The sequence below is a fragment of the Canis lupus genome, chromosome X (assembly GCF_048164855.1).
Source record: "Canis lupus baileyi chromosome X, mCanLup2.hap1, whole genome shotgun sequence".
In the NCBI taxonomy this organism is placed as follows: Eukaryota; Metazoa; Chordata; class Mammalia; order Carnivora; family Canidae; genus Canis; species Canis lupus.
In genome coordinates this window covers 3,199,590-3,217,581 of record NC_132876.1, presented here as the reverse complement: position 1 = coordinate 3,217,581, position 17,992 = coordinate 3,199,590, and the positions used below count along the sequence as shown (strand labels likewise).

The 17,992-nt window shown below is 49.7% G+C and overlaps 1 protein-coding gene and 1 non-coding gene across 5 annotated transcripts; both read left to right on the top strand.

Moving 5' to 3' along the window:
- Nucleotides 1–237: 237 nt before the first annotated feature.
- LOC140628928 (small nucleolar RNA SNORA62/SNORA6 family) lies at nucleotides 238–387 on the top strand. The gene has a single exon (XR_012026845.1). It is a non-coding gene; the product is annotated as a small nucleolar RNA SNORA62/SNORA6 family (small nucleolar RNA).
- Nucleotides 388–11,871: 11,484 nt separating this feature from the next.
- LOC140627388 (melanoma-associated antigen 8-like) lies at nucleotides 11,872–17,992 on the top strand. Of its 4 annotated transcripts, none has more exons than XM_072815642.1 (3): nucleotides 11,872–12,262; nucleotides 16,108–16,201; nucleotides 16,341–17,992. In XM_072815642.1, exon 3 carries the CDS (start codon nucleotides 16,362–16,364, stop codon nucleotides 17,478–17,480), a length of 1,119 nt encoding a protein of 372 aa, XP_072671743.1. In that variant the 5' UTR covers nucleotides 11,872–12,262; nucleotides 16,108–16,201; nucleotides 16,341–16,361; the 3' UTR covers nucleotides 17,481–17,992. The 4 variants fall into 4 exon arrangements, with proteins under 4 accessions (XP_072671743.1, XP_072671745.1, XP_072671744.1 ...); XM_072815644.1 differs by lacking the exon at nucleotides 11,872–12,262 and adding an exon at nucleotides 12,376–12,518; XM_072815643.1 differs by lacking the exon at nucleotides 11,872–12,262 and adding an exon at nucleotides 12,932–13,079.

Here is a 17,992-nt window from a genome sequence, read left to right as displayed (position 1 = left end):
TCGTGATCCCGGGGTCCTGGGATCGAGTCCCGCATCGGGCTCCCTGCATGGAGCCTGCTTCTCCCTCTGCCTGTGTCTCTGCCTCTCTGTGTCTCTCATGAATAAATAAATAAATCTTTAAAGAGAGAAAGAAAGAAAGAAAGAAAGCAAAAGAAAGAAAGAAGGAAGGAAGGAAGAAAAGCAAGCCCAGTGAGGGTAGGAAGAGGGCATGCTAAGGTTTTAAAAACTTTGTAGAATCCTACACGTTGTTGGAGCTTGGAGTTGAGGTCCCTGGCTGGCGGATGAACTCACAAGTGTAGCTAGTGTGCCACTTGAGGGGCAAGTCTTTCCTTAACCACAAAGGTCTCTGGCCGAGTGATGAGTTTGATAGTGATTCTTGCTATAAGTATATGAAAAATAAAAACAATGAAATGAAATGAAATAAGCTTTGTAGAGTCATATTAAAACATCCTGCCACTGGTGCACCCACCCTCAATGAGCACCTTTTGATGAAAACCTTGGAGTTGCGACAGGAACCCTAAGCTGATGGACCCTCTCTGTGGTTCATTTTGTGCCCAAACGGGCCAGGAAAGCAATGCCTTCACACCCTGCTTTGCTGATCTGCCCATGGTGAGAGGGGCCTGGTGTTGTTACAGGTGCACACTGAAGGAGAAAAGGCAGTTGGAGGTGAGGAGGAGTTTTCACAGTACACCTGGGACCTACTGTTAGCTACTGAGGTCTTTTTTGCAGGCTAAGCTCTTGCCACAAGCCAGGTTTTGTTTTTTCCAAGTCAGGTTTTGAAGGTGGCCAGTGGCCCCAAGTGGAGCTTGCTGCCCTTGAATGGTCCTACTGTCACTTGCCGCCCACCCTAAGAGACAGGGTAGAAGAAGGGGGATATAGCCTCCCTCTCCCTTTACAGCTTCCCTTAGGGTGAAAAGCCCTTGCCACAATCTCTCTAGGCTTTTGGCAAGGCCTCCCTTCCCAGCCTCCCATGTTGGCTCAGCCTCCTCCAAGCCCTAGCAGGGGCTTCCAGGGGCCCCCCTGATATGGCCCTGGCACTGCTTACCCAGTCCAGGTCTCTCCTAAGCTCTCTTCCTGATAAGAATCTCAAAAGAGAATTAGTAAGGAATACAGGACTGAGGCAGATCCGTTTTATTTTTTAATAACCTTAAGTGCAATTTTATACTGATTTTTTAAAGTAACACGGAAGAAGGAATATTCATCATGAGACTTCAATGAGTTTCTGTCCAATGGTCTGAAAGCAGAGACTACACCCAATGTGCAAGTGCCAGAATTTGATCATGAACTCTTCCCATGACCAAGCTAAGACTGGCTGCGACAGAATGCAGTTCAGCCTCCTTGACTCCAGATTTCTCTATTTCAATTACAAATCAGCTTCTTAGGGGTGCCTGGGCAGCTCAGTCAGTTAAGCACCTGCTTTTGGCTCATGTCATGATCTCAGAGTCCTGGGGTCAAGCCCTGTGTCAGACTCCCTGTTCAACAGGGATCTGCTTCTCCCTCTCCTCTGCCCCACCCCTCAAATAAATAAATGATCTTTTATTTAAAAACAACAACAACAACAAATCAGCTGCTTAGAAAATCCCCCTTTAATGTTGCATGGGGGGCAGAAGTAAAAAATTTATTGGAGATAATGGACCCAGCCCCTCTTCCATCTAGAATACTCTGTGTGCCCTTGGGTAAGACCCTGTTTATTTGGAGGCATCTTCCAGCCCTCTCATTTCCCAGCCCATTCTCACTCTAAGGTCTGGTGCACCACTCAAAGCTCTGCCTATTAGGAAGATTTTTCCCTTCCCACTCTCTTTCAAGACCACCTCCAAGTGCCAACCATTTTCAGCTTATACCACATACTAAACCAGCCCACACTTAAACCAGCCAGGGCCCAGAGGAACCCCATATGGTCATAGGTGCAATCTGGGGAAGTGGTAGTGGGTGGTAAGGGGGTCTGAGCTATCTGCTCATGCAGTTGAGTCCTCTGGTGGTACTCAGGCTGGAACAGGCCAGCACTGTTATCTCTACCATGCTGTATCATTGGATGGGAACAGCATACGATTTTGCATCTAACCAAAGACCCTGTGTTTGTGGTTTGGCATAGGCCAGGGCTCCAGGACAGTCTCCATCCTGGCACTCTCTACATAGAGGAATATGAGGATACTTTGCTAAGGGAAGTGAGACCTCCGCCTTCCTGTCCAATGAGTAGAAGGGACTCTGTCCTATCACACCACCAGAGAATGGGTAACCATGTAATGTCCAATTTGTTATAAGATAACCAGTGAGGGAAGGTTAGGCGAGTGCTGCTTGTGATGGCAATCCCCAAATCCCAGTAACTTAACCCCAAAATATCTTTTATTTCCATCTCACTTTATGTGTCCAATGTATGTCATTAGGGGAGCTTCTGCTCATTGTAGGCACTCGGACAAGCTGACAGAGGCATTGTTGGTATGTGCTCCTCCAATCTTTGTAGTGAAGGGAAAGGAAAGGGGGAGTGTCTCACACTACTGATTAAATGCTTCATTCAAAAAGGATATACATCACTTACACTCACAATTCATTAACTAGAAATTATAGCCCAACGCAACTATGAAGAGCCAGGACATTTAGTCTGCTATGTACCCAGGAGAGGTGAACCACATATCACTGAGAAGTACTAATGACAACCATTGGGAGTTTCCCTTGATCTTTGCAGGGATATTACTTGCTCTTCTTCCTACTCAGAGGTACCTATGCCCTCCTTTGTAGTGGTTTTCTCATCTTTAACTTTGACACATGAGCCAGCGTTATACATTAAAATTCCAAAATATTGCCAATCATCAGAAAGACTGTTTGCCATTCTTTTTTTTTTTAAAAAAAAGATTGTATTTACTTATTCATGATAGACATAGAGAGAGACATAGAGACATAGAGAGAGAGGCAGAGACACGGGCAGAGGGAGAAGCAGGCTACATGCCAGGAGCCTGACGTGGGACTTGATCCCAGGACCCCAGGATCACGCCCTGGGCCAAAGGCAGGCGCCAAACCACTGAGCCACCCAGGGATCCCCAGTGTTCGCCATTCTTAAAGGAAGGCTTCTAGTCTCTGGAAGAAGTTGTACCCTCCCTATAGACAGGAATCCAATTTGTCCTTCTACCCACTCTGGGCTGACTTGGTCCTCAGCAAAGTGGATCTGGAGACAAATCAAGCCTCCACTGAAGTCTCTGATAGAACTACAAGTAAGCTTCTTTTGGGATCTTAGGATTTCCAAATATTTCAGACTTCTTCTGAGAGTCCTGTCAAGAGGGAGAGCAGCTGAAAAAAAAGGTGTGTGGAGCAGCGATTACATGGGTTCATTTCTGAGTAGCAACTCCCAGTGGGTGAATCAGGTGACCAAAATGGACTCCTTCCTCCTGTGGGTCCCCTCAGCTAATAACCCTATGGCCCTATTTATGGATGATGCCAGTCTTGGAGAATGAGACTGCCAGCCTAAAGCCTTTCCAATTAGGAGCTTCAAATCCTATTTTTATGGTGGAGGAACTTTATTAGACACTTCCATGACATCCTGCCCAGACTGGTGGCAGTTCATGTGGTAGAAGGGAAGATGCTCCCCCTAGCTCCCTGACCACTGTGGAATCATTCCATGATTCCTATATTCTCCCCACTTAGAGTACCCCTGACCTCAGGGAGGAGAGAGACCCCTCTTTTGTTCCATTAAGTACCCCAATCCCCAGTAGTGGCAGTCTACAGAAAGGGTTTGCTGCAAGACAACAGGATCTGCAGGTCACCTTCACGAGAGCAAAAATGGAGTGAGTCCAAGGCCTCCAAGTCATTCCCCCTGGCAAGAACTCTAATCTAGGTGGGGAGGGAGGAAGGACTCTGCTCCCATCACATGTCAACAACCTGGCACTGACTCTAAGTCAGCAAAGGACCCCCCTGGACCAGTTCAGGGTATCTATAGTCAGCCCAACATCTCATTACCCTGAGTCTCTGGAATTATACTGTCAAGTCATACATGTATGAGTATGTCAAGACATACTCTCTAGAGCTCTAGAGAGCGGGAGAAAGACTGGTCCGGTAGGAGGCAGAATAAAAGATTATTGGCCCATGTAGCTTTCTCCCAAGCCACTGCTAAGTACCAGGTCCTGCTCTTTGAAAGCAAAGGCCCAAGAAGATGGCAAAGCCATCAATGCTGGCAACAGGGGCCAAAACAAACTGCCATTTTCATTCATCCTCCCTAATTCATATAATCTCCACTGATTTGACCAATATCTCTGGCCTCTTTTAGTTCTTTCTACTCCAGTATTATCCATACCCTACCTGACCAGGACTGCTGGCTCTCTGGATGACAGAATATATGAAGGATCATTTTACTATTGCATATATTTACATGTGGAATTGCATATTTTTATAATAACAATGTTTATAGCAGCAATATCCACAATAGCCAAAGCATGGAAAGAGCCCAGATGTCCATCTACAGAAGAATAAAGATGTGATATCTCACTAAAAGAGGGGATCTGACATAGGACTGTAGAAAACTTCCTCTCCCCAGATACCTTACCACCACATTAAGGGCTTAGTTATAGTAGTTCTTTCTACCCAGTACATCATGTCCAGCTATCAAGAAAAAATTACAAGGCATTCCAAAAGCCAAAAATACAATTTAAAGAGAAAAAGCAGGCATCAGAGTTAGATGTGGCAGGGTTGTTGGAATTACTGGACCAGAAATTTAAAACAACTATGATTAATACCCTAAGGACTCTCATGGATAAGACAGGCAGCATGCAAGATCAGATAGGCAATGTAGGAAGAAAGAAAAAATTTTAAGAATCAGAAAGAAACGTGAGAAACCAAAAACTAAATTGAAAGAGAAAAATAAAGTTGGAAGACTGACACTACCCAACCTCAAGACTTACTATAAAACTACAGTAATCAAGAGAGTGTGGTATTGGTGAAAGAACAGATGAATAGAATAACAGAAGAAAATAGAGATCCCCCAAATAGACAAATATAAATATAGTCAAGTGATCTTTTAAAAAGGAGCAAAGACAGTATGACAGAGAAAAGACAGTCCTTTCAAACAAATGGTATTGGACAACTAAACAACTACTTGCAAAAAAATTAATTTGGACACAGACCCTAATCCTAACCTTCACTAAAATTAACTCAAAATGGATCACAAACCTAAATGTGAAATGCAAAACTATAAAACTCCTAGAAGATAACATAGGAGAAAACCTAGATGCCCTTGGGTGTGGCAATGACCTTTGAGATACAACACCAAAGGCACAATATATGAAAGAAATAATTAAGCTGGACTTCATTAAAATTGATTACTTCCATTCCATGAAAAACAATGTCAAGAGAATGAGATGAGAAATCCTAGGCTGGGATTCCTGGGTGGCTCAGCAGTTAAGTGTCTGCCTTTGGCTCAGGGCATGATCCTGGAGTCCCAGGATCGAGTCCCACATCAAGCCTGCTTCTCCCTCTGCCTATGTCTCTGCCTCTCTCTCTCTCTCTCTCTCTCTCTCTCTCTCTCTGTTGTCGCTCATGAATAAATAAATTTAAAAATCTTTTAAAAAATAAATCCTAGGCTGGGAGAAAATATTTGCAAAAGACACATCTGGACTATTGCAAAGGACTGTTCCAAAATTAAAAAGCACACCTAAAACTCAAAATTAGGAAAATAACCTGATTTTAAAATGGGCCAGAACACATGAAATTACCCCTACTAATTAAAGAACTTCTCCTGAAGAAGAATAGAGGGCTGATGGAAGAGCTTCTGCACAACCAAAAATAAAAACAACTACAAAAGAGAATGGCAAGAAAGATGGAGACACAGTAACAAAGGGAACCCCTACCCCCTAACACTGAGGATGGCAGGAGGGAGGGATAGCACTGAGAGACCAGGAGCAGATTCCTGCATCCTTGGGTAGAGAAAGAAAGCCACAGTTTAAAAGAGAAACTAGCAAAAACAGACAAACAACAACAACAACAAAATAGCAACTGGCATGTAAAAGAGAACTAGAATTCTGCCAAATGGTAGAGGAGCTGTGGGAACACTCGCCAGGTTAGGGAGAGTAAAGAACAACACATTTTCATTCCTGCTCCAGCTTACAAGCCCAGGAGGGAGCAGGGTCTGAATGCCATCACTGGCAGTTCTGGTCATAAGAGGGAGCTTGAAACCACAGTGAACCCAAGAGTCCCCAAGCCCACACCAGTCCCAATAGTACAGGAGCACAGAAAATAAGCCATGAGATTTGTTGTTTGTGTTTTTGTTTTTATTTGGGGGTTTTGTTTTGTTGGTCTTGCTTTTTCATTTCTTTTTTGCTTCTTATTCTTTTTTTCTATTATTTATTTTAAAACTTATTTTATATTACTATTATTGTCATTATTATTCTCTTTCTTTAAAAAGCCACAATTGAAAAGATCAACTAGCATGTAAAAGAGTAAGCCCTGGGGCACCTGGGTGGCTCAGTCTCTTGAGGAAGGGATTCATGATCTCTGCTCAGGTCATGATCTCAGGGTCATGAGTTCAAGCCCAGGAGGGGCTCTGTGCTTGTCTGGAAGTCTGCTTGGGATTTTCTCTCTCTCCTCCCTCCACCCCTCCCCCCAGCCTCTCTCTAAATTAACAAAATAATAATAATCTTGAGAAAATGAAAATTTAAAGAATTTTAAAAGTCAGCCTTAGAACTCCACCAGTGGGGAGAGCTTCTGGAACATTCCCCAGGTGGGAGAGGCCAACAGACACATTCAACACTCCACCTCCACCTCCATCTTGAAATCACAGAGCAGTGCATAATCTGGGCACCCTAACTGGCCTGTTACCTCATTGACCCTAGGTCCCTAGCTCACAACAGCCCCAGCTAACCCACCCAGATGGCCAAAGTGTGGGCCCACAAGGCTGGAGAGAAGAGTGGAAAAAATGAGTGACAGCTTCAATAAAGAGACAGAAAATATAAAAAAGAACCAATCATAGTTGAATAATACAATAACTGAAATTAAAAAAAAAAAAAACACTAGAGGGAATTACCACTCTTGTAGAAGGTGTCAATAATGGGGAAGTGTATGCATGTGTGTGGGTATATGAGAAATCTCTGTACCTTCCCTTAATTTTTCTATGACCCTTAAACTGCTCTAAAATATTGTCTTAATACAAATAAATAAATGCTTATACTCTCCAATTTTTGTATATGTATGTTGAAAAATATATTCAAATTGTAAAAAATTTGAGTAATACACATAAAGCTATACAACCCTACCTGCGCGATATAGTCTAAATGATACTTGGCTGGCAACACACCCTTGAATGTATTTTTAAAAATAAGAAATATTTAAAACATTAAAAAAATATTTAAAACAGCCAAGCAATTCAAGAAGCTAGGCCATGAAGACTATAATAAACCTAAAGAGGTGTAAAGTTAGAAATAATGACTATAAATGTAGAAATAATGAAACAAATAACAATAGAGCTAAATAACCAAAGCCAGTTCTTTGAAAATACTTAAAAATACCTTTTGCAAATACGATAAATTACTGAAGAAAAAAGCATAAACAAACACGTTGAATAAAATTGTACATAATACAGATGCATAATAGATTTAAATATTATAAGAGAACACTACAAATATGTTATACCTTTCCCTCAGTACAACCAATGGTGGATGTGCACAAGGAAAGCTTTCAACTGTGAAAACTAAGGAAACTTCAGCTAAAATGGAGTCAGAAGGCCAGTAGGGGGAGCTCTTACACCCTACGAGCCTAGGTCAATTGCCGAGCCAACAGTTAAGAGCCCCACCTTGCAAGAAGATTCTATTTTAGCTACTACTTTACTATTCCAGTACCGGAAGAAAGGTTTCCTTATCCCCTGACAACAGCCCAGCCAATAAGAGAAGGTTACAATTTAGCCAATAAAAAGCCGCTATAGGGATCCCTGGGTGGCGCAGCAGTTTGGCGCCTGCCTTTGGCCCAGGGCGCGATCCTGGAGACCCGGAATCGAATCCCACGTCGGGCTCCCGGTGCATGGAGCCTGCTTCTCCCTCTGCCTGTGTCTCTGCCTCTCTCTCTCTCTGTGAGACTATCATAAATAAATTTAAAAAAAAAAAGCCGCTATACTTCAAACTTCCAGTTTACTCTCATAGGGTTTTTTTTTTTTTTTGCTCATAAGAGCCCTCCTAACTTTTCCATTTTCTCTATAAAAGCAAGAACCTTTCCTTTGTTTTCCTGCATGGCCTATGGTTGCACCATAACTTGCGTGTCCTGAATTGTGACTTTTATTCCCAAATAAACCCATTTTTGTGGGTAAAATACTTGGCTATTTTATTTTTAAGGTTAACATAACATGGAAGTATTTCAGCCAATACACTAAGAAAGAGAGAATGAGAGAATTACCATTTCTAAAGGATTAGTGGATAAAGGTAGTAACTATTAATGACTGCCAGCATCAGCACAAAGGGAGACAACCAGACAAATATGTAATGCCTAATGGTCTTGCAAAACAACAGCAATAAGGGCAATAAAACAAACACACTAGCATCTTAACCTGATTAAGCTTATACCTCTAACCACTAATTAAAAGAAAATACAAGAGGCTAAAAAACATGTTAAAGGGCACCAAGGTGTTACACTAAGTAAAATCTACACTAAGAAACTGGGCACAACACAAGACTTGGTTTGTTTTCCTTTTTCCAATAACAACAACAAAAAAGAAATGTAAGGAAAAAGATATGATATGAGGGGAACGTATAGATTTTTAAAGACTTAAGGAATATAATAAATAATCACAGCTATGAGCCATATTTGGACACCAATTCAAATTTTTTAAGAAGTATAAGGCCCTCAGGGAAATATTAAAAATAACTGGACATGTAATGATATTAGACATTTAATTTTTTTGAAATGATAATTTGTATTGACTTTATGCTTTATTTTTTTTTAATTTTTATTTATTTATGATAGTCACACAGAGAGAGAGAGGCAGAGACAAAGAGGGAGAAGCAGGCTCCATGCACCGGGAGCCCGACGCGGGACTCGATCCCGGGTCTCCAGGATCGCGCCCTGGGCCAAAGGCAGGCGCCAAACCCCTGCGCCATCCAGGGATCCCGACTTTATGCTTTATTTTTTAAAGTCTTTATCTTTTTAGAAATGTATATTGAATATTTAGACATAAAGATTATTCCAGAAGCTGCAGAGATGCAGGGTAGGTGGGGAAATAACTGAAAACAGATTGGCCATGTATTTAAGGTTTTTGATGCTGAAGATCAGGTACATTGGGTTCCTTATACTATTATCTCTACTATTGTATGTATTTTATACTTTCTATAAGAAAACGTTTCATTATAATTATCATGTCATTAAATTTGAAATCCTAAGTGAAACTGACCACTTTCTAGAGGAAAAAATGAGCAAATTGGCCCATACAAAAATAAAAACCCTTAAAAATACAAACCGAAACTGTATTCAAAACTGAAGTCACCCTCAAAGTTCCAGCACAGGAAGTTTGGGGAGCCAAGTCTACAAAATATCAGGGAAACTAACCATCTTATGCAATTCTTCCAAATCTATACAGTATAAAGATGGGCAACTGTTTAACTTACTCTCCCAGTCTAGCTATTCTTGATTCAAAAACTAAATGTGGACACGCCACCAAAAGAATACTTAAGCCTAGTTCATTCATATAACAGCAAATATCCTAAATAAATTAAAAGCATATTCGATATAGCAGTGAATTAAATGAACAGTCTGTGTCTGAGGGATAAAAATAATTTTGGTTGTAATGCCCTACATTAACAAATTAGAGGAAATAAAAAATATTTGATTACATCAGTGGGTAAACACATCTTTAAAAAAATATTTATTTATTCATTTGAGAGGGAGAGAGCCCCTGTGAGGAGGGGGAATCCCAAGCAGGCTCCCTGCAGAGCTCGGAGCTGGTACAGGAGACAAGGCTCAATCCTAGGATCCCAAGATCATGACCTGAGCCAAAACCACAGGTCAGATGCTCAACTGACTGAGCCACCCAGGCACCCATAGAAAAAATCTTTTAAAGCAACTCAAGTTGAGTTCATAGTAAAAAGTAAGAACTTCCATTTCCTAAAATAGACAGTAAACATACTTAAATGTCAAATATCAGAAGCATCCCCGTTAAAGTCAGGAACTACACTTAGATACTCTCACCTCCACCATTCATAACTGTACTGGAATACAAAGCCAGAGCTATGGATGTTATATAGATGTGTGAATATTGAAAATAAAGAGATAGTGTTTAATAAAAATCTCATCCTCTATTTTGTTTTTTTAAAGATTTTATTTATTTATTCATGAAAGACACAGAGAGGCGGAGACATAGGCAGAGGGAGAAGCAGGCTCCCTGTGGGGAGCCCAATGTAGGACTCCATCTCGGGAGGGTGGGATCATGCCCTGAGCCAAAGGCAGATGCCCAATCGCTGAGCCACCCAGGTGTCCCTCATCCTCTGTTTTGAAAAGTTAAAGGAATAGGCATGTGGGATATTCAAGTGGATGAGATTTCAGACACTGTATGAATGATCATTATAGCAAAATACATAGCTCTGCCACACAAAATCAGTAACTAATTAGAACCTGTTAATAGAAAATATCCCATTCACAACAGCAACAAACAAAACGAAAAATCACCTATAAAGAAGCCTAAGAAAAATGTAGATCTATGTAACTATGCATAAAACTACATGACTATATATGATATATATCATGTATAGGTATAATATATTATATATAGTCATATCATTCTATATATCCATTTAAACATAGTTAAATATACAAGTATACAAGTTTACTGATAGACTCAGGTAAAAGAAGTCCCCCCCAAATGGACCAGTATATTATATTCATTAATGGGGACCAAAAATTTCCAAACATATAATTGTGCTGAAATGATTTATAGACTTAATGCCTTACCATGTAGCTTGCAAGATGACAAGGAAGCTCAGAGTGCTGACTTCTCATCAAACCTGGAGGACTATACGAAGGAAGCGGGGAGGAGGAAAATCAACAAAATTTGAACAACAAAACAGAAGAAAGTCTTACAGGAGAATGAGGAGTGGTGAGCTGGTACCTGTGTCTGAGGAAGAGCAGGGATGTGAGGGGACCTATGTAAGCTGCATAGATGCAGATGACAGGATGGATAGGAGAAACTATTTTAATTACCTGCCCCTAATTCCTGGCACAAGCCTGAGGTGAGTTCTCAGAACACACATGCCAGCAGCCCTGGGAACTATCAGGACAGAGGGAAAGATGATGATTGAGGCATTTGACTCCAAATTCTGTGCTAATAACCACCCGAAGTCACCTTAGTGGTAAGGATACCTTTTCAAAAAATTATTTCAATAGACTGTAAAGAACAGACTAGAAATAGAATAGAGAGTATCAATGCAAATCACACAGAGTAAGAGAAGGTAGTCTTCATAAAATAAGCATAGTCTACACGTATATAAATACACACTTATATAAAGACATATATAACATAAGCATGCCAGCACTCATACGCGTGCACAGGACACACGCTAGGTAGAGAGGGACGGTGTGTTTCTCCCGATGACGCAGCATGTCAGGGGAAAACTCCCTGCAGTGGGCCCCGCAATACGGGACACCCCTAGACACCCTTGCAGCTGCTCGGCCGCCCCCAGGAAACTAAACCTTTAACACGATGTCCCTAAAGTCTGGCTGCTGGCCAAGGGACCCCGTGGGAAGGGGCGCTTCCTCCCGGCCCCTGCCCCTGCCCTGCCCCGGGGCTATGGGCGCTGCGGCTGCACAGCAGGCCTGTGTCCTGATGAGGGCCTCCTGGGTGAGGACTGAGAGCCGACCTGTGCCAGGACGCTGGGGGCCGCCGAACCCTGCTGTGCCCCTGCCGGCAGCCCTGGGCCACCCCGGGACCTGCAGAGCCGGTGGGGCCCGAGCCGCAGCAACCACCCCTCGGGCGCTCAGGGACGACACGTCGGGGCCTGAGAGGCTCGGTGTAAGGGGCACCGACTGAGGTCTGCAGAGAGCCGAGGCCGCAGCCCGCCCGAGTCCGGGGAGGGAGGACCCGCGAGAGGACCCAGGGAGCCTCCCACAGGTGTCCTCCTACCCCCGCCACGCAGAGCCCATCTCCCGCGGACGTGCAACCAGCCCTTAGGGACCCCTGGCACGGGGTCCGGATGTGACGTGGGCCGACTTCCGCCTCGGAGGTCTGAGGGAGCGGAGGGCCTCGTGTGGGGGGCGCATTGGGGTCCCCTGGAAGGAGGCCAGGCCCGGGCCGGCGGCAGCCGGGCAGCAGGTAGCCCCGGGAGGGGGCTCCGAGGGCGGGGGAGGGGCCCCGGAGGGCGGCGGGGGGTGGGGGGGCCCTTTCTGAACCCTGAGAGACCACGCGGGGGAAGGCGGGAACGCGACGTCGAGCTGAGGCCTCGATGCCGGGGCCTGAGGCAGTGGCCTGAGAGGGGCAGGGACACAGGGAGTGCCGGTGGGGACGCGGTGACACGGCGGGGACCCAGGAGCCCAGGACAGAGGGGACCCGGCGGAGGTCAGGGCCCACGGTGAGCCCGGGAAGGCCACGAAGGAGCGGGATGAGGCCAGATGGTGGCGGCGGGTGCGGCAGGCCTGGCACATCCGGGTACCCGAGAGCCTGAGGCCTGGTGTGGCGGGAGCAGACGCTGAGGGCTGAGGGGAGGGTCCCGGGGCTAAGGGGAGGCGAGGGATGGACCCTGAGGGGGACAGAGGGGTCCCGGCGGAGGGCAGGGCCCACGGTGAGCCCGGGAAGGCCACGAAGGAGCGGGATGGGGCCGGATGGTGGCGGCGGGTGCGGCAGGCCTGGCACATCCGGGAACCCGAGAGCCTGGGGCCTGGTGTGGCGGGAGCAGATGCTGAGGGCGGAGGGGAGGGCCCCGGGTGCTGCTGGGATTCCCGGTGAGGATGCGGAAGAGGCCGAGGGACCCTGCACCCCAGCCCAGAGTCAGTCCTGGGAAGGTCGTGGGGGCGGGGGGCGTGGGAACACGTGGTGAGGCCCCACTTCCGCATCCGGGTCTCTGAGACACAGGCCTAAGGCGCGTGCCTCCGTCAGGTGGGCAGAGAGGAGGCCCTGCAGTCACCTGGCAAAGGTTCGAACCCTCAGGGAGAAAAGAGGAGTGCTCTAGGTGGTGGGGTCCTAGTGTGAGTCCAGGAAGGCCCGTGGGGGGTGGGAGTACGGGCCGAGTCCGGTCGTCGGCATCTGGGTCTCGGGGAGTCAGGAGGCCTTGGCGTCGGAACAGGGCCTCCCTCAGGTGGGCAGGGGGAGTGCCCAGGTCCTGCTGGGATTCCCCATGAGGTTGCAGAGGGAGGACGGAGAAACACAGGACAGTCTGGGAAGGCCCCTCGCGGGCCGGGGAGGAGACGGGCATTTGGGGAGTCCAGACAGCCACATCCGGGTCTCAGAGCATGCAGAGGCCTGGTGTCAGGAGCAGGGCCTCAGGTGGGCAGAGGGGAGGACCCAGGGACCCTGCACCCCAGCCCAAAGTCAGTCCCGGAAGGTACGTGAGGGGTGGGGGATGGGAACACGTGATGAGGCCCCACTTCCACATCCGGGCTCTGAGAGACCAGCAGGCTGGTGTTCAGAGCAGGGCCTCCCTGAGGGGGCAGAGGGTGGGCCCAGGTCCTGCTGGGTTCCTGGCGAGGATGTCCATGGAGGACGGACGGACCCCGCACCCCAGCCCAGAGTCAGTCCCGGGAGGCAGGCCGAGTGCGGGACGGGGCCACGCCGCGTGTCTGTGTGCATACCCCGACCGGCGCATCCGGGTCCCCGAAGCTCTGCCCGCTCCTCGTGTCCGTGTCTGGGAGCCGATGGGCCGGCAGGCAGTGGAGCCAGGCAGAGGCCCAGGCACCCAGGGAGCCCCGCCAGCAAGGGGGGAAGAAGGGCCCAGGGAGCCTGTCCCCCGCCCCCCAGCTCATCCCCTCTGTGAGCCCTGGGAAGCCCCCCGGTCTGGGTCCTGGTCCTGATGGAAAGACGGTCACTCCCTGTCCCCGGTGGGGTCTGGGCGGAGGGGAGGACCTGGGTGTTAGCGGCCCGGCCTCGGGATGGCTGCCCAAGGGGCCCGGGGTCTGCTAGGGCTGGAGGCGAGGACCCCTGGGGGACTGAGTCCCCCCGAGGGTGTCGGTCCCCAGGGAGCCCCCAGCACCACGGCCCTGCCCCTGCTTCAGCCTCGGGAGGCTGCCGGGGGCGGGGGTGGACAAGTCCCGAGCTGCCTGGTGCGACAGGGCCTCCCACACTGTGGCCATTGAGCTGGAGCACTGCCTCCAGGGTGTGGGCGGGTGGGGTCGGGTCGGGTGGGGTGGGAGGCAATGGCCCACATGTGGCTGGCAGCCAAGGCCAGGACCACAGGGGCACTGAAGCCCTAGGGACACACACTAGACTGGGTCCTGGGGGTCCCCGGGGCCCGATGACCACCTGGGGCATGCCCTGGCTTGCCAGCCAAGTCTCCTAGAGCCTGGGGGCTTGGTGGAAGGAGCAGGCTGGGGGCCAGCCCCGGGCCTGGTGTGATTGAAGGTGAGGACCAGAGGGAGAAATGATGGACCCTGAGCCCTAGCACGTGCAGTCCAGGGAGGAAGGAGGCAGGAGGCCCTGTTGTAGGATAAGCCTATGCTGCCGTCCTGATGTCCACCTGTGGGTGTTAGAGCCTGAGGGCTTGTGCTTCAAAGGAGCAGGGCCTAAAAAAAAAAAAAGGAGCAGGGCCTCCGAGGTGCTTGGTGAGGGTGTGTGTGGAGGGCATGCAGCCTGCGGGGAGTCAGGGTGAGGAACTTGGGGACACCCTGGCTCGCCCCACCTGGCCCGAGAGTAAAGAAGCCAGTGCAACAGAGTGGGTCCCTGCCCTGTGGGCAGCCCACGGAGGATGGGAGAGCGCTGGACCTCAATGGCATGCTGTCCCTGGGGCAGGTGGATGGCAGGAAGGTGGGCTGACCTGGGGAGGGTGAGGTCTTGGTGTGAGGGGCACGTGTCCTCTATGGGAGGTTAGGGGCCCGGAGGAAGAGCAGGCCCTGGCAGGATAATGCTGAGGACCCTCCCAGGAGCCTGAGGGCATTCGCGCCCCAGGCAGAGGGGCTGGAATCCAGGCCTGCCCTTCCTGATCTTGCTGGGGAACTTGGGGTCGTGGGGTTTTGGGGCTGTGACCCACCTGGATGGAGACACGGGACACAACAGGGTACCTCCTCCTGCTCCTCTCCCAGTTCTCAGGGAGGTGAGGACCCCACTGGGAGAGCTCCCAGTCAGGGCTTGGGAGGAGGCTCACCTAGGGGATAGATACCCAAGAGTCCTAGGGCCTGCCAAGAGTCAGTGCAGGGACCCCCGCCCACCCCACATTGAAGGGGTGAGTGGCTCCCAAGCCAGCCCTCAAGCCCAGGAGGGGATGTCCCAGAAATCTGGGTGCCTCTCCCTGGCAGCCCTGGGAAGGGAACCTGGGGCGGGGCCTGTGCCACAGAGCCCCTCCTCTTGTTCAGATTCCTGGGCTCAGGGAGGGGAGGGCCTGGGCCTGGGGTCTGGACTCAGGTCAGCAGAGGAGGTGGGTGCCCTCTGGTCCTGTTCCCAGCCCTGGCGGGGGTCGAGGTGAGAAATGAGGGGATGCCTCCCACAACAGGATCCCTAGGGACCAGGCCACCCCGGCCACGTGTGTGGGCCATGGGGAGAGGCAGGATGGGTGGGCCGACTGATTTCTCTGGACTTTGGCTGGTGGCAGGTCGTAGCAGGGGGGCCTTGCAAGGAACCAAGCGGGTGTTTCAGGGCCAGCTGGGGAGTCTTCCCAGGCCTTGTGTGGGGTCCAGGTGAAGACCCAGAGGTGCCCCATCCCAGCCCAGATGGAAGCCAGAGCTGGCCCATCCCTTGTGCATGATCCAGGACCAGTCCTGGAGACTTTGGCAGGTGTGGCCATGGCTGGGCCCCTGGCTTCCTTCTGTGGAGTGTCGGGGCCCTGTGTTCTTGCAAGGACACTTTGGCCTGAGAGGGACAGGGCCAGGGTAGTCCCTTGAGAGGCAAAGGAGGGGACCCCCCACCTGGCCTGCTGGGGACCTCCCAGAGTGTGAGCCAGCCCTCCTGTCCACACTGGGCCCCAGGGCTGGGCTCACAGTCTGCACCCTGAGGTGCCTCCTCCTTCCCTCCTGCAGGGACTTCAAGAACTGGCAGCGGAGGCCTCGGTCTGAGGTGGGGGTCCCTTAGGACACAGAACAGAGGAGGCGTGGGCCAGAGCCACTTGTCCAGGTGAGGTGCACGCCCTCTCTGAGCCCAACACAAGGGAGCCCTCTGCAGGGGAGCCTGGCAGGGCCCCCTCTCAGCCCTGGCACTGCAGGCTCTCTTGGCTGGGCTGCACTGTGAGAAGCCATTCCACCTCTCTCTTCAGGTTCAGCCGGACACTGACACCATGTCCATGGAGCAGAACAATGAGCTCTGGAAGCTGGAAGAAGACCCAGTAGACTCCCAGGACCTGGTGGACGCACAGTTGTCTGGGGCTGAAGAGGAAACCTCCTCTTCCTTCTCTTCCTCCTCCTCCTCCTCCTCTTCCTCCTCCTCCTCCTCCTCTTTCTCCTCCTCTTCCTCCTCCTTCTCCTGCTGTTCCTCCTCCTCCTCTTCCTCCTCCTTCTCCTCCACTTCTACCTCCTCCTCCACTCCTTCTTCTTCCTCCTCTTCCCCTTCCTCCTCCTGCTCTGCCCTGTTCCTGATCCCCATGGAGGAAGGGTCTACTGCTGCTGGGTCCCTGAGTCCTCCCCAGGGCTCTCAGAGTGCTGACGCATCTCCTAGCAGCGGAGAAGCCACTGCCTGGAGCCAGCCCAGACATGGCTCCAGCATCCCAGATGAGCAGGGGTCAAGCACCTCGGAGGAGCCGGAAGATACCCAGCCCTCAACCCAAGGAAGGCTCCACGTGAAAGTGTGTGACCTGATGGTGTTTCTGCTCTTCAAGTATTGCACCAAGCAGCCTACCAACAAGGCAGAGATGCTGGAGATCGTCAGCAAAGAATACCAGGATGACTTCCCCATAATCTTGGGCCAAGCCTCCGAGTGTATGCGGCTGGTCTTTGGCATAGACGTGAAGGAAGTGGATTCCAGCGAGCACTCCTACGTCCTGATCACCATCCTGGGCCTCAGCTGCGATGGGATGCTGAGTGGTGAAAGGGGCCTGCCCAAGACCAGCCTCCTGGTCCTGCTCCTGGGGGTGATCCTCCTGGAGGATGGTTGTGCCCCCGAGGAGGAAGTGTGGGAGGCGCTGAGGGTCATGGGGGTGTATGATGGCCATGAGCACTTCATCTATGGGGAGCCTAGAAACCTCCTCACCAATGTCTGGGTGCAGGAAGGTTATGTGGAGTGCCGGCAGGTGGCGGGCAGTGACCCTGCCCGCTATGAGTTCCTGTGGGGGCCCAGGGCCTACACAGAAACCAGCAAGTTGCAAGTCTTGGAGTATTTGCTGCAGGTGAATAGGAGGCAGCAGGGCTCCTCCCTGTCCCTTTCTGAAGAGGAGGGGACTGATGAGGAAGAGGAGACCTGAGCCCAAGGGCATTCAGGCCCATTCCAGCCTTTACTGGGGTACACAGCTTCTCCTGTGAGCTGGGCATTAAGGGAGGCCTTACGGTGCTTCCTCCTCATGTTATTCTGTTGGGTGTCTAAAGAGAAAGTCCTGGATGTATAAGGAGTTAAGGGGCAGGGCAGGTTGGGGGAAAGCAGGGCCAAGAGCCTGGGCTCTGTGATGACTCTGAAACCCAGAGCTTAGTGTCCTTGAGGAAGCACTCCAATGTTTGTTCCTTGGGATAGAAGGTTTCCTCATCCCAGTGTGTCAGTGACACACCCCCCTTTGCGTTCATACTTCCCCAGTTCAAGAGTTAACAGTTTTGTCATGTCCTGTAAACAAGTTGGGAGACCTTCCCTCTTTGCTCTTTGTTTGAGTTGTGGATGAAATCACAGGGCATTGGCGTTGGAATCTGTTGGAAAGGCCAGGAGTGGAGCAGGCAAGAGCTGGAGCGTGGAAATAGGAAAATAAACCTTGTTCACTTTTGCTTCTTA